This window comes from Ischnura elegans, chromosome 13 (assembly GCF_921293095.1).
Source record: "Ischnura elegans chromosome 13, ioIscEleg1.1, whole genome shotgun sequence".
NCBI classification, from domain to species: Eukaryota; Metazoa; Arthropoda; class Insecta; order Odonata; family Coenagrionidae; genus Ischnura; species Ischnura elegans.
Window position 1 is genome coordinate 5965504 of NC_060258.1, and position 12323 is coordinate 5977826.

Consider the following 12323-nt stretch of genomic DNA (forward strand, 5'->3'; position numbering starts at 1 on the left):
ATGTTGTAAAACTGCAATTGTGTATATATACGTGTAATAATATTTTAAAGGAAAATCGCCTATGCTGAATATTTGTGAATGGCCTTCCATTGATTGACAATTATTTCTAAATTTTCATTTTAGTTTTGTGTTGTCGAAACCGCCATGGACTTCGGTAACATAATAGCAGCTATAGCTGCTTACCAAAGATACCGTATGATACGGAACCGGCGACAGAATATGCAATTTGAAATTGCTCGTCTGGAGCGGTTAATTGCAATGAACTTTAGGCGACGAAGAGCCGTGAGAAGAGCTTGGGCTTATATTCGAGCCCAAGCGGTATGGGAGAGAGACGTCCCTGCTTGGCCGGAAGATAGATTTCTTCAAACATTTCGTGTGTCTAGGGACATGTTTGACATGTTATGCCGAGAACTGGCACCGTTCATCGGTCGACAGGATACGGTAATGAGGCCTGCCCTACCGGTGGCGAAGAGGGTCGCTGTAGCCCTCTTCTATTTAAAATCTGGGGCTGATTATGGAGTGGTAGGCCTTGCTTTCGGCGTGGGGAAAGCTACTGTGCATGTCATTGTAAGGGACTTCTGCAGAGCTGTCCTTGACAGATATTTTATGGAATGTATAGTGTTCCCGTCGACGGAGGAGGGAATGGCCGCCAAGGAGAACTGCTTCCGCACCCAGTGGAACTTCCCGGGAACCATCGGTGCCATTGACGGGTGCCATATACCTATGAAGACCCCAATCCACGGAGGAGCTGATTATTACAATTACAAAGGGTGGCACTCGGTCATCCTTTTGGCTGTAGTGGACAGTCAGTATAGGTAAGTAGTCATTAATGGTTAAAAATAATGTTATATACTTCACGCTGACCACGTATACATATATTCAAAAACATTTTATTTTCTGCAGGTTCATTTACTGCAATAGTGGCTATCCGGGGAGGGTCCATGATGCTGGTGTGCTGCGGGCTAGTGCCTTGTGGGATGTCATCACTAATGGCGGCTTACCTGGGAAGTACCATTTAATTGGTGATGGGGCTTTCCCCCTGGGAGCCAACATGGTGAAGCCTTTCCCGAGGCCAAATGGACCCCACGAAGAGCATTTTAATTACCGGTGGGTTTCCTGTTTTGTACCCATCATGAAGTCATAGTCATGTTATCCTCTGAATTTTAATTTATTGTAACCTCTTACAGACTCTCTAGGGCCCGGATGGTAGTGGAGAATGCTTTTGGGCGCCTCAAGGGCAGATGGCGAGTCCTCCTTAAAGCCTCTGAAGTGGACGTTGCAAGGCTAGTGGAAGTGATAAATACCTGCTGTATCCTACACAACATCTGTGAGGAAAATAGGGAGGTGTTCTGGGCGGATTGGCTCGAAGAAGCAAATGCTGCTGAGAATATGTTTCCGCAACCCCAAGATGAAGCTGGTGGGGACAATTTTGTTGATGGGGAAGAGAAGAGAGAATTTCTGGCGCAGCAACTTTATGATGCTGTGCAATAATTCGACGAAATCCTCAACTCATAAACCAGTCCTTTTCAGGACTACCAATTACTCCAGGGTAATTGTTCTCCATGACAAAGCTTTCCTTACAACCCTGTTCCTACCTGAAGGAAAACAGCCCAAGTTATGCCCTTCATTTCTAACCTTGCTGTAAAACCCGCCAGCAGGCACTGTATTTTAAGCAATTATATCATAATTACAAAGACCCTTTCCCAAGTACTTAGGGAAGAATGGAGCAGAAATGAGTTTTTCATAAGTAAATTATCACTATCACTTACATTTTACATTAGTACCTAGCTCATAACCTATAGTGACCAGTGCACATAAAGTTATCACATAGTACTGCAATAATGTGATCCCTCATGGGCCTTTCCCCTCACTTGCAAACCCCGCTGTGAGAATGGACCATCCTTCAACCATTTCCTAACCCTTACATACTCACTCGCTTTTATGAGGCCTGTCAACTGTGGTAGCTAGATCACTCTTACCTTAGGAAATTGTTACAGCAGAAACAAACCTAATGAAACATCTTCAAGAATAAAAATCATTATGCCTCACGAATCGCTGAGCTACACAAGCAAAATATATGAATTACATATTCTCATCGAATTATGAGAAGGAAAACTAGCACTGTTGGGGAGGAATGGGTTGAAAAGCAACTGAGACACAATAAAATTCAGTTTTTCAAATTTTATTTCAGGTTTTTGGGACGCAACACAACAATTTTCCTAATGCACTGAACAGAGGACAATGTACATAGACTGGCAGTTGTTGGAGAGATGGTGGAGCTGGTGGTTGTTGGGGAGATGGTGGGGCTGGTGGTTGTTGGGGAGATGGTGGGGCTTGGGGTTGGTATGTGAATAGAGCGGCTTGGGGTTGGCATGGGAATAGAGCGGCTTGGGGTTGGTGTGGGCATGGGGGGGCTGGGGGTTGGTATGGGAATATAGCGGCTTGGGGTTGGCATGGGAATAGAGCGGCTTGGGGTTGGTGTGGGCATGGGGGGGCTGGGGGTTGGTGTGGGGATGGGGGGGCTAGGAGAAGGTATGGAAATTGGGGGGCTCGGATAAGGAGGGGAGATGTTGACATTAGGGTGGCACAATGGGAGAGAATAGTTGGAGGGAGGTCCTCTCACCACCGACTCCACGAGCATTCTTAGGTAGTCCAGGGCCCTCTCCTCCCTTTCTTCCTGGCTCCTCAGCATCCCCATATACTCTTCATGCGAAGACCTTAGGTACGTTGTGATGTCCGCTTCACTCCTCCTCTTCCTCCGCGATATTAATGGAGTGGCTGGAGTGGCTGGGGTGGATGGGCCAGCTGAGGTGGATGGACCCCCATCATCACCCGAGAGCACTTGTCTGCAACACAATATTAAGGAAGTATTACTTGTCAAACAATGGAATATGAATCGTGCCAGTTATTTAGAACTTCTATGATATCAAATGGGAAAACACAGGGAACCGATTGAGGACTCCATTCCCTATGGTCCTTAAGTGACTAAACAGCAAATGGGTTACCAAGTTACGGTGATTCTGTGCAATGCCAGGTTACACTCATTCAAACAAGCATTCACTTACATTAGTTAGGTGATTTGCATCTTTCAATTATGCCTTAGCTCACAGCAACAAAATTATTCACATTACATATTTACCATCATATAATATTGTTTAAAATGAATGAAAAGCTACCACGGAGAGATATCTCTAAGCAACATTAAATTGATAACGTGATTGAAGCACAAGTTACATTCTATGAGTTAGTACTTACGATGATATTAGGGAGTCCATCCTTGCCTCAGGAGTCCCCGCCGGAGCAGTGGCATAAAGTTTATGGAGTACATCCCAATGCACCCACTTCGGCGGAGAGTCCCCTGACCGCATCCCCCGCTTCAACCCTAGGTACCTCCGCCTAAGGTTATTAACCTTGTCTTTGACCTGGCTAGCACACCTAGGGTATCCTAGGGTTGACAGCCGCTCCGCCAGCTCCACCCACACTCCCACATGGCTCCTCTGATTGCTCTGCAACCTATTCAAAGTAAAGAAAGTGATCAACTACTTTGCAACAACTGACTAAAAATAGTATTTCTTATGATAAGAGGGAAAATGTACCATTGTTATTGCCCACTTTCATTCACAAAGTTATGGAAATTCAGCATTTACAAGAGATGAGCCATTAACATAAGCAAGGCAAGGGCCCCAGAAACCTTTTGCTCTCAATAGGATATTCTGATTAGAAGTTTTCCGAGACGAGAGAACTTAATTTAAATCATTTCATAAGAATGGAAATTTCTGTTCCAATACTAGTTAGGAAGGAAAGAAATTTCAAAGCCTATGCAGCAACAAGGAAGTCATAACAGTGACACCGAAAATAAAGGAAGAGGAACGAGGAAAAAGATGAAACCCATGATAGTTGAGTGTAGGACCGTAATTACTTTCAGGATACACATAATTCACGTAGGCACATCTCCTGGACAGCGTAAGAACCTACACTTCAGCGTTTAATTAGAACACGAAAGATAAACACTACTACGCTTTGCTATTCACCAAGACACTTTACGAAGGGTAGATCACACGGTAACCTTTGACGTATGAATCCCTGCGTTATGAACACGTAATCAATTCAGAATATCAATGAGGCACTCAGCATTTTACGGTTTGATGACCTAAGACGTTAACATGAATTTAGTAATTCTATCCACTTGTACAACATTTTATCACACATTTGTTACAAGTGGTAAATGATTTTCCAAACTACCATCACAGCATTCTACATGCAAGCACCATACCGCAAATTAGTATTAAAAAAAACGACACCATGTGCTCAACACAATTTGTAGTAAGTGGCGATTGAAATTACTTAATATACGAAGAATAAAATCACCAAATGCCCACAAATATTGTACAATAAACTTACTTTCTTTGAATAATATTATTCGAGAAAAGGGCGAGTAGCACCTCAACATCCTCGTCGTTTAATTAGAACACGAAAGATAAACACATTGCTATGCTTTGCTATTCACCAAGACACTTTACGAAGGGTAGATAACACGATAACCTTTTACGTATTAATCCATGTGTTATGAGCGCGTAATCAATTCCGAATATCAATGAGGCACTCAGCATTTTACGGTTTCATGACTTAAGACTTTCAAATGAATTGAGTTATTCTATCCACTTGTACAACATTTTATCACACATTTGTTACAAGTGGTAAATGATTTTCCAAACAACCATCAGAGCATTCTAAATGCAAGCACCATACCTCAAATTAGTATTTTTAAAAACGACACCATGTGCTCAACACAATTTGTCGTAAGTAGCGATTAAAATTACTTGATTTCGGAAAAATAAAGTCACTAAATACCCACAAATATTGCACAATAAACTCACCTTCTTTGAATATCGTCATCAGAGAAGATATTGAGTAGCACCTCCACCTCTTCTTCCGAAAAAATTTTGCCTTTATCTCCATCCATTCTCCTCTGCTTCTAAAAAGGCGGGAAGGCTGGATAAAAATTGAAAGACTATGCATCGATCTTCATTTCCTTACTCTTTTTTCTTGGCGCACTAGCGCTAACCATCGTAAGTTCGGCAGTGTTAGGTACTAAGGCCTACGATGGTAACTCTGCGCGTCTACACGACGTTTTGAGGTTACGATCGTACGGATCAACGTCGCGACGATTGTGGTGTAAACGGGGCACAGGAAAGAGCGAAAGAGCCGTTCAGAGCGTAAGAGCGCAAGAGCGTAGAGTGCACCCTATGGATTGGAACACGGCCTAAGTATATTTAAACAAGTGAAAGCAGATGTAATTCTCTAACAGGAAGTGTATAAAGATGCAATCTGGGTAGACCCTGATTACAATATGTAATGCCCCGTTCACATTTTCCACATCTTTCTTAACCAGCGTAAGATGACGTCAGAACCAACGCGCGTTCACACTAAACCATGGTTAGACCCTGGCGACATCTGATGAGTGGTAGAGGAATTCCAAGTGAAAAATGAATTGACAAGAGCAAATAACTTGTTGGAAGGAAATATAGAATGTGCAGGGAAAAGTTCTTGTGTTAATTGCACTTATATTGATGATGAATTTAAACATATGTGCATATTATGAGCTGCTTATGAATTAAAAATTGCATTCCAGCGTCGAAAATCATTGTTCCTTGCTACGTAGATGGTAATTCAAATGTGTTTGTCCAACCAATCATTTCATCCATAGTGTGGCTTGCATTCTTCTACTGCTCTATTTAATACGAATGAAAGCGAATATTACTGATAATTAGGTTGATATCAACAACATATACTACTACTTGCCCATGATTCGGATGTGTCGACAAATCATTGATGTAGGTGAAGAAAATCGAGGACCTAATCTTGAGACTTGAGCCTCAATTTGAGACACTTGTGATTTGGGATGGAGATACACTTTTCACTGCATTACATTCTTAGCTATTATTGTTTTCTGACTTTGACAAAGGACATGATCCAATCTGATGCTATACCGTAAATTTAAACTCTTTTGCCTCTTCTTCAAATGTGGACGAACAACTTGCAGAAATGTGACGATCGTTGAAATTTAAATTATGAAATAAGAGAGAGAACGTGGTAATTTTTGCGATATGTGGTATCACCCGACGTTTCTAAATTTATTTTCTATCGTTACATCTGACTAGCCGTTAGCCTGATACATTATATTGATATGGGAAGAACTTTTGTTCAAGGATGATCATAAGTGATCTTTTTCAAACTGGGACAAAGAACTCTTACCAAAACATTAAAATCATTGTGACCTTCGGATTTTTATTATGGTAGTTTCGCACATTTTACTTAATTCTAGCAAAATATTAATATAGATTATTCAATCTGTCCATAACAATACAATACGAACTAATAGCTAATTCACTACGAACTATAAAGTATATCGCATAACTTAAATCAGGTTTAAAATCTCATACTAACAACACATTACGGAAAAAATCAATAGCACTTTCCTTTGAATTAATTCTGACGAATATAATTCAACAATAACGGCCGTCTCCTCTTCGAAACTTTATTTTCTGTTTTCTTTCCTCCTATCCCACTTCGTTGCTGCTTCGCCTTCTTCTTTTTCTAACCAGCTTTTAACCAACTTGCGTTCACACACGCATGAACTACCGCCAACCATGGTCGGAAAACGGTGGTCAGAATCCCAACCACGGTTAACGGGAACTTGCGTTCACACCTCGTTTTGTAACCATGGTCGGGGCTAACCGGCGTAAAAAGGACGTAATGTGAACGGGTTCTAAGAAAATTTTGGAGAGGGAAACCTGGGAATATGCACCCTAGTTAAATCAACACTTCCAGTAACACACACACGCGCACACGACTCTGGCAGAATACTAAGCATCATGATACAAGACGTCACCATAATAAATGTATATGCCCCCCCTGGATGCGAAAAACAAAGAGAAAGGGAAACGTTTTTCACCAACCTAATATTACCATACGTTCAATGCTTTCATAAAAAAGCTGTATTAGGTGGCGATCTCAACGCAATCTACAGAAGGAACGACAGTAGCGCAAACTCCGAAAATATCACGTACCCGATCTCACAACCACTAAGACTACTCATACATAGCATCTCGGCGACTGATGCAGCACTACACGCAAACCCAAACAACCCAGGATATACTACAATTTGAACACGTTCAATAAATAGAATAGACTACATTCTAACATCACAATCATTAAAAAAGAGCCTAAGAAACTTCCATAACATACCAATGACCACGTCGGACCACAACGCTTTACTGATTACGCTAAACAAAGGAACCACTGACAGAAATAGAAGAGCAACAAGAACATGGAGGCTTAATGACATAATCCTAAGCACACCGGACACACGAGAGGATGTTGCCCGCCAGATAAGAAGACTCCTGAACCACCCATCTATAGAAGGCAACATCTCCCTGTGGTGGGAGGATGTCTTCAAAAAGAACATCACTGCAGCAATGAAGAAGATTACACAAAAAACACGCCTCGCACAAACAAACACAATAAAATATTACCGAGATGTACTCACAAACCACATTAACAACGGAAATAACACCGAGTATGAAACCATCAAGGACTTAAAATAGAAAATTCAGGACCTGGAGATGGAAAAATATGCACCAAAAAGCTGGCAGAGAGAAATCTTCAAGGAACATTGGGGCCCCATCACACTCGCCACATTAAAAAAAATCATAGAGCTGAAGAACACAAAGTTCCCCACCCTGGAAGACGGATGAGAGGCCAATGAAGAGGGTTTCATAAAAGCAGCAGAACTACACTTCAAAGCACAATACAATAAATACGGATCCTGAAAGGACGACATACTCCCGACCACAATACTATGCCAAACACTCACGACAGAATGCAAAGAAGACTTCAAGTACGAAGTGACGCAAGAGGACCTCGAAGCAGTAAAAGATAAATTAAAGAAGGGAAAATCCCCGGGCCCTGATGGTATACCGTATGAATTTTACCTAACTTTCTGGGAAGAACTAAAACCCGCACTCACCAAAATACTGAGCCACATCATGTAAAATGGCCTGACCGAACAAATGAAGGCGGCAACGATTACCTTAATCCCAAAAATAAAAAATCCTAAGAACGTGCAAGACTACAGACCAATCTCCCTGCTAAATGCCAATTATGAAATTTATATATTATAAATAAAATCGAACCCTTCACCAACCATCTCTTACACAAAAATCAGCATGCGGGAAAAAAGACCCGAAATGCAACGGATGCAATTAACACAATCAGAGATATCCTGACATCAGCCCCAGGAACAATGGATAAAGAACCAGGCATACTAGGAATGGACCTAAATAAAGCTTTTGAAAACATACGTATCGAATGGATACTCCGTATCACGGAAAAGATGAACCCACCGAACCAGATTACAAAGTCCGTCAAGAACATATATCCATCCATACACGCACAAATCCGGTTTCAAAACATGCTGTCAAGAAAGTTCTCAATAAAAAGCTCAGTAAGACAAGGATGCCCGTTATCAATGTTACTGTACGCCATAGCCTTGGACCCACTCATCAGAGAACTCAATGAAAAAAATAGGAACATACAGAAGAGGAGAAATATACACCGCCGTTGTGTATGCAGATGACGTCACCATATTTACGAAACAGAAGATGGTTTAAATAAAGTAAACGAAATCCTCGAAGCATAAAAACCAATAGGAATATAAATAAACAAAAAGAAATCAAAACTACCGCGGCTTAAGAAAATAGAAAACACGCACTCGTGGAATACGGTCAACAAAATGAAAAATATCGCCATACCATGGGAAACCAACGTAAGACAAACCATCGAAAACAACTAGACCAATGCTATAAACATAATCAAATGGCAATGCAGCAACTTCCAACTGGAACACCTACCATTCGCAGCGAGGATAATCATCATAAACGTCCACATCTACCCGGTTCTACGGTTCTATGCACACACTTGGCCGCTTCCGAATAAATATCATGCATTGATCATTAAGATAACGAAGAGATTCCTATGGAGAGGTTTCATTATAAAAACCAAAAGACAGAGCCTATACGCGAGCCATGAAAAAGGTGGATTAAAGGTAGAAGATGCAGGCCTAAAGGCGAAGATTATCCACCTAAACAGCTTGAATAAAATATATACTTCAGGAGATCGACCGAGAATCAACTTATTGGAAATAGCAATGGAACAAGGGAAAAACATACCCCCACTGAAACAATTAAAGAAACAAATAACGGAATACAGAAAGAAAATTGGACAGACGACAACAAACGTGAAAGACGAATACCAAAAACAATTAACCGAAAGAAATAAAGCAATAGAAATACCACCGCCCGGGGTCAGAGCTTGGGGAAATTTCAGCAAAGCAGAACTCACAATAGCAAAAAAAAGCAATCTATTTTATACAATGACTAAAACAATAATTACAAACGAAATTAAATACAAATGTGGACTGTTAACCTCACCAAACTGCGAAACATGCAATACCACAGATGACATCGAACACAAAATCTTAGGCTGTGCCAGAAAAAATATATTTTGGTAAAAAATCAAAACACCCTACAAAAAATGGGGCACCTTTGGTGGAGGGAGTGCAACCGACAGAGACCTTCTAGAACTAAAATTCAACATCATCCCAACACTCAAAAGAAACATCATTATAAAACTTATTGCAATCTTTGTAACAATCAGCCTAGAAGGAAGAATCAGGAAAAAACCTACACGCAAGCCATTCTGCAATATTGTACCAAGATTTCCAACAAAGAAATAAAACAATGCGTATTAGTCATTTGAACACTGTCATGTAATATCTAATCATATTTATTTATTCCTCATGTTATAACCCTAACAACACATGGACATCCGACGGATGTCCGTCGGATATCCAAGGCGGACGTTGCGGATGGGCCACGGATATCCGAAGGAAATCCGGTGATATCCGTCGGACATCCGTCGGATATCCATATGTCCCAAAATCCGATATCCATAGGACGTCCGCTTCCGGATATTAATACAATTTTTTGCATATTGTTGCAAGAATATACACCTTAAAGATTCCTGCACATGATAGACAACCTTATCAAGGTGGAAGAAGTCTTCATGTCCCAAATCGGATATTCTTGCAACAATATGCAAAAATTGTATTAATATCCGGCAGCGGACGTCTTATGGAAATCGGATTTTGGAACTTATGGATATCCGACGGATGTCCGACGGATATCGCCGGATTTCCTTCGGATATTCGTGGCCCATCCGCATGTCCCAAAATCCGATATCCATAGGACGTCCCCTTCCGGATATTAATACCATTTTTTGCATATTGTTGCAAGAATATACACCAAATAGATTCCTTCATTCGAATGATTAATGCTTTAACTAGTGACTGCTGATTAAATAAAAAGAAACAAAATTACATTAAAAACTATTTAATATTTCTTATTTTGTCATTTGTAAGGCCTTTTTACATGATTTGAGTTATTGCATTCAAGCAAACTGACTTTCAAAATTAATGTTACCTCTTAGGAATTGGATCAATTTAAATTTAGTGAATCCAAGAATTCCAATGGAACAGGTCATACCCTGAAATTCAGAAAAATGATTTCCAAGGAAGATCGTAACATCTTATGCTTTGAGATTTCAATGGTTTGAGGAATCACATCAACAATGGCATTGTTTACAGGTAAAATGTATATACCAAAGCTTCCAACTATGCCTACTAATAAACCTGAGATGATAAAATTTCTGGGTTTGCATTTCCGTATCAATGAATAAATTCAACCTTGTAAAGTGACCTTAATGAAAAATTGTAGCAAACAATAGTTAAGAATGATTACCACTTGGTTACAGTTGAATATTGACAAGAACCAGATAAAACAATCGTTTGATTCATCATATAAATTTCAGCTTATAAAATTAACAAAAATGGCACTTCTCTGTGAACAAATACAACATGCATGGCTTTAAAAGACAAAAGTATTAAACATGCATAAGTTATAACATAAAAACAAATTTCATGCTTACATTGGCACAAAAAAAAATGTCCATATAGATAAGACCAATGAATTCACTAAATCTCTGACTCCAAAACACTTATGACTAAGTAAATACAGTGCGAAAACATGTGAGCAGAGCAATGCTTTGTAGATTATTTTCACGGAATGCACAATAGTCTAAAATGAGATAAACAACGAAATAATAAACACCTAAGTAAGAGGAATGACAAAGTATTTCTATTCCAATGTTAACTTTTTTAACACACAATGGTTAGGCACACAACTTCACACAAGTTGGGTGCCTATAACATTGTGCATTTTCGTGTAAATTGATGCATTCGTACATTTAGACAATGACTCCTACGAGTTAATGTACAGTGTAAACATGCCTTCAGGAAGAATGTGAATCAATAGATACGAATTATCTTCATCAACCTCCTCGTTACCATTTCCGGGGATTACATGGTACATTTGCACCTCCTTGGGCTCTTCGTGCTCCTGCAGTAGCTATAGAATTTTTCTCTTCCTAATTACGGGGCGGTCTGGAGAGACTGGAATGTTCTGATTCCGGCATTCACACTGTTATTTTTATCCTCGGAGGTCCTCACGTCATTTTCCAGATGTATTTTTCTGCATCCTCTCCTAACTGCAAGGCATTAGCGAATGTTTTACTAAAGACACAAATCAATACCTAAATGATAATGATCGGAGAGAGTTAATTGATGGCTATGTCCTGAACTGCTCATTAATTACTATAATTCTTCGACATATTCTCAATAGTTATTCATTTGTGAGAAAAACCCTTCATATACGAGTTCATTGAGATAGAGAATAATACTTAAATGCCATAAAGAACAGCTAAAAAATGGATTCTACTGCGAGAACTGATATTTAAACTTAATCGGTCTGAATGGATTGTATTTTATCACGCAAAGATCATACAAAATATTAATTACACTGAGAAATAAATTAGTCCTGAAAGGCTAGATACACACAAGTTCGTTGGTTTACTATCGAATAGAGAAAAAATTTCCGTTTACTTACATTTAAATGGTCCGTAAACAGTAGATGGGTCAATATGCTGACAAACTCTGTTCTTCTAATCCCTTTTTGCCAGTCTCCACTGCAAAAAAGGGATCATTTTCCTCTTCCATGGCGTACGTCAACGTAAATTTGCTTGTAAAATAAGATTTTACAACACAGCTACATTCACAAAGTCAAAAATAGAGTACCCACGATTGTGTCCACAACCGTACACAACTTTAGTGGCGATGACTGTGGGCGCTGTAAGTCACATGTGATATA

The 12323-nt window shown here is 39.9% G+C and overlaps 2 protein-coding genes across 2 annotated transcripts; one reads left to right on the top strand and one right to left on the bottom strand.

Annotated features, from left to right (window-relative positions):
• The first annotated feature begins 387 nt into the window (after positions 1–387).
• LOC124170411 (putative nuclease HARBI1) lies at positions 388–1491 on the top strand. Its single transcript, XM_046549131.1, has 3 exons — positions 388–815; positions 904–1107; positions 1188–1491. Exons 1-3 carry the CDS (start codon positions 388–390, stop codon positions 1489–1491), a joined length of 936 nt encoding a protein of 311 aa, XP_046405087.1.
• A 270-nt stretch (positions 1492–1761) lies between these two features.
• LOC124170412 (recQ-mediated genome instability protein 1-like) lies at positions 1762–4296 on the bottom strand. The gene is made up of 3 exons (XM_046549132.1): positions 3256–4296; positions 2467–2846; positions 1762–1796 (listed from the first exon to the last, which is right to left on the bottom strand). The coding sequence occupies exons 1-3, from the start codon at positions 3366–3368 to the stop codon at positions 1762–1764; spliced, it is 528 nt and encodes a 175-aa protein (XP_046405088.1). The 5' UTR covers positions 3369–4296.
• Positions 4297–12323: the final 8027 nt, after the last annotated feature.

Coding starts and splice junctions, on each gene's coding strand:
- LOC124170411 (XM_046549131.1), top strand. CDS start 388: ATGTTTGACATGTTATGCCGAGAACTGGCACCGTTCATCGGTCGACAG. Junction 816..903: donor GTAGTGGACAGTCAGTATAG/GTAAGTAGTCAT, acceptor TATTTTCTGCAG/GTTCATTTACTGCAATAGTG. Junction 1,108..1,187: donor GAAGAGCATTTTAATTACCG/GTGGGTTTCCTG, acceptor AACCTCTTACAG/ACTCTCTAGGGCCCGGATGG.
- LOC124170412 (XM_046549132.1), bottom strand. CDS start 3,368: ATGCGGTCAGGGGACTCTCCGCCGAAGTGGGTGCATTGGGATGTACTC. Junction 2,847..3,255: donor ATGGACTCCCTAATATCATC/GTAAGTACTAAC, acceptor ATTGTGTTGCAG/ACAAGTGCTCTCGGGTGATG. Junction 1,797..2,466: donor GCCCACACCAACCCCAAGCC/GCTCTATTCCCA, acceptor TGGTCACTATAG/GTTATGAGCTAGGTACTAAT.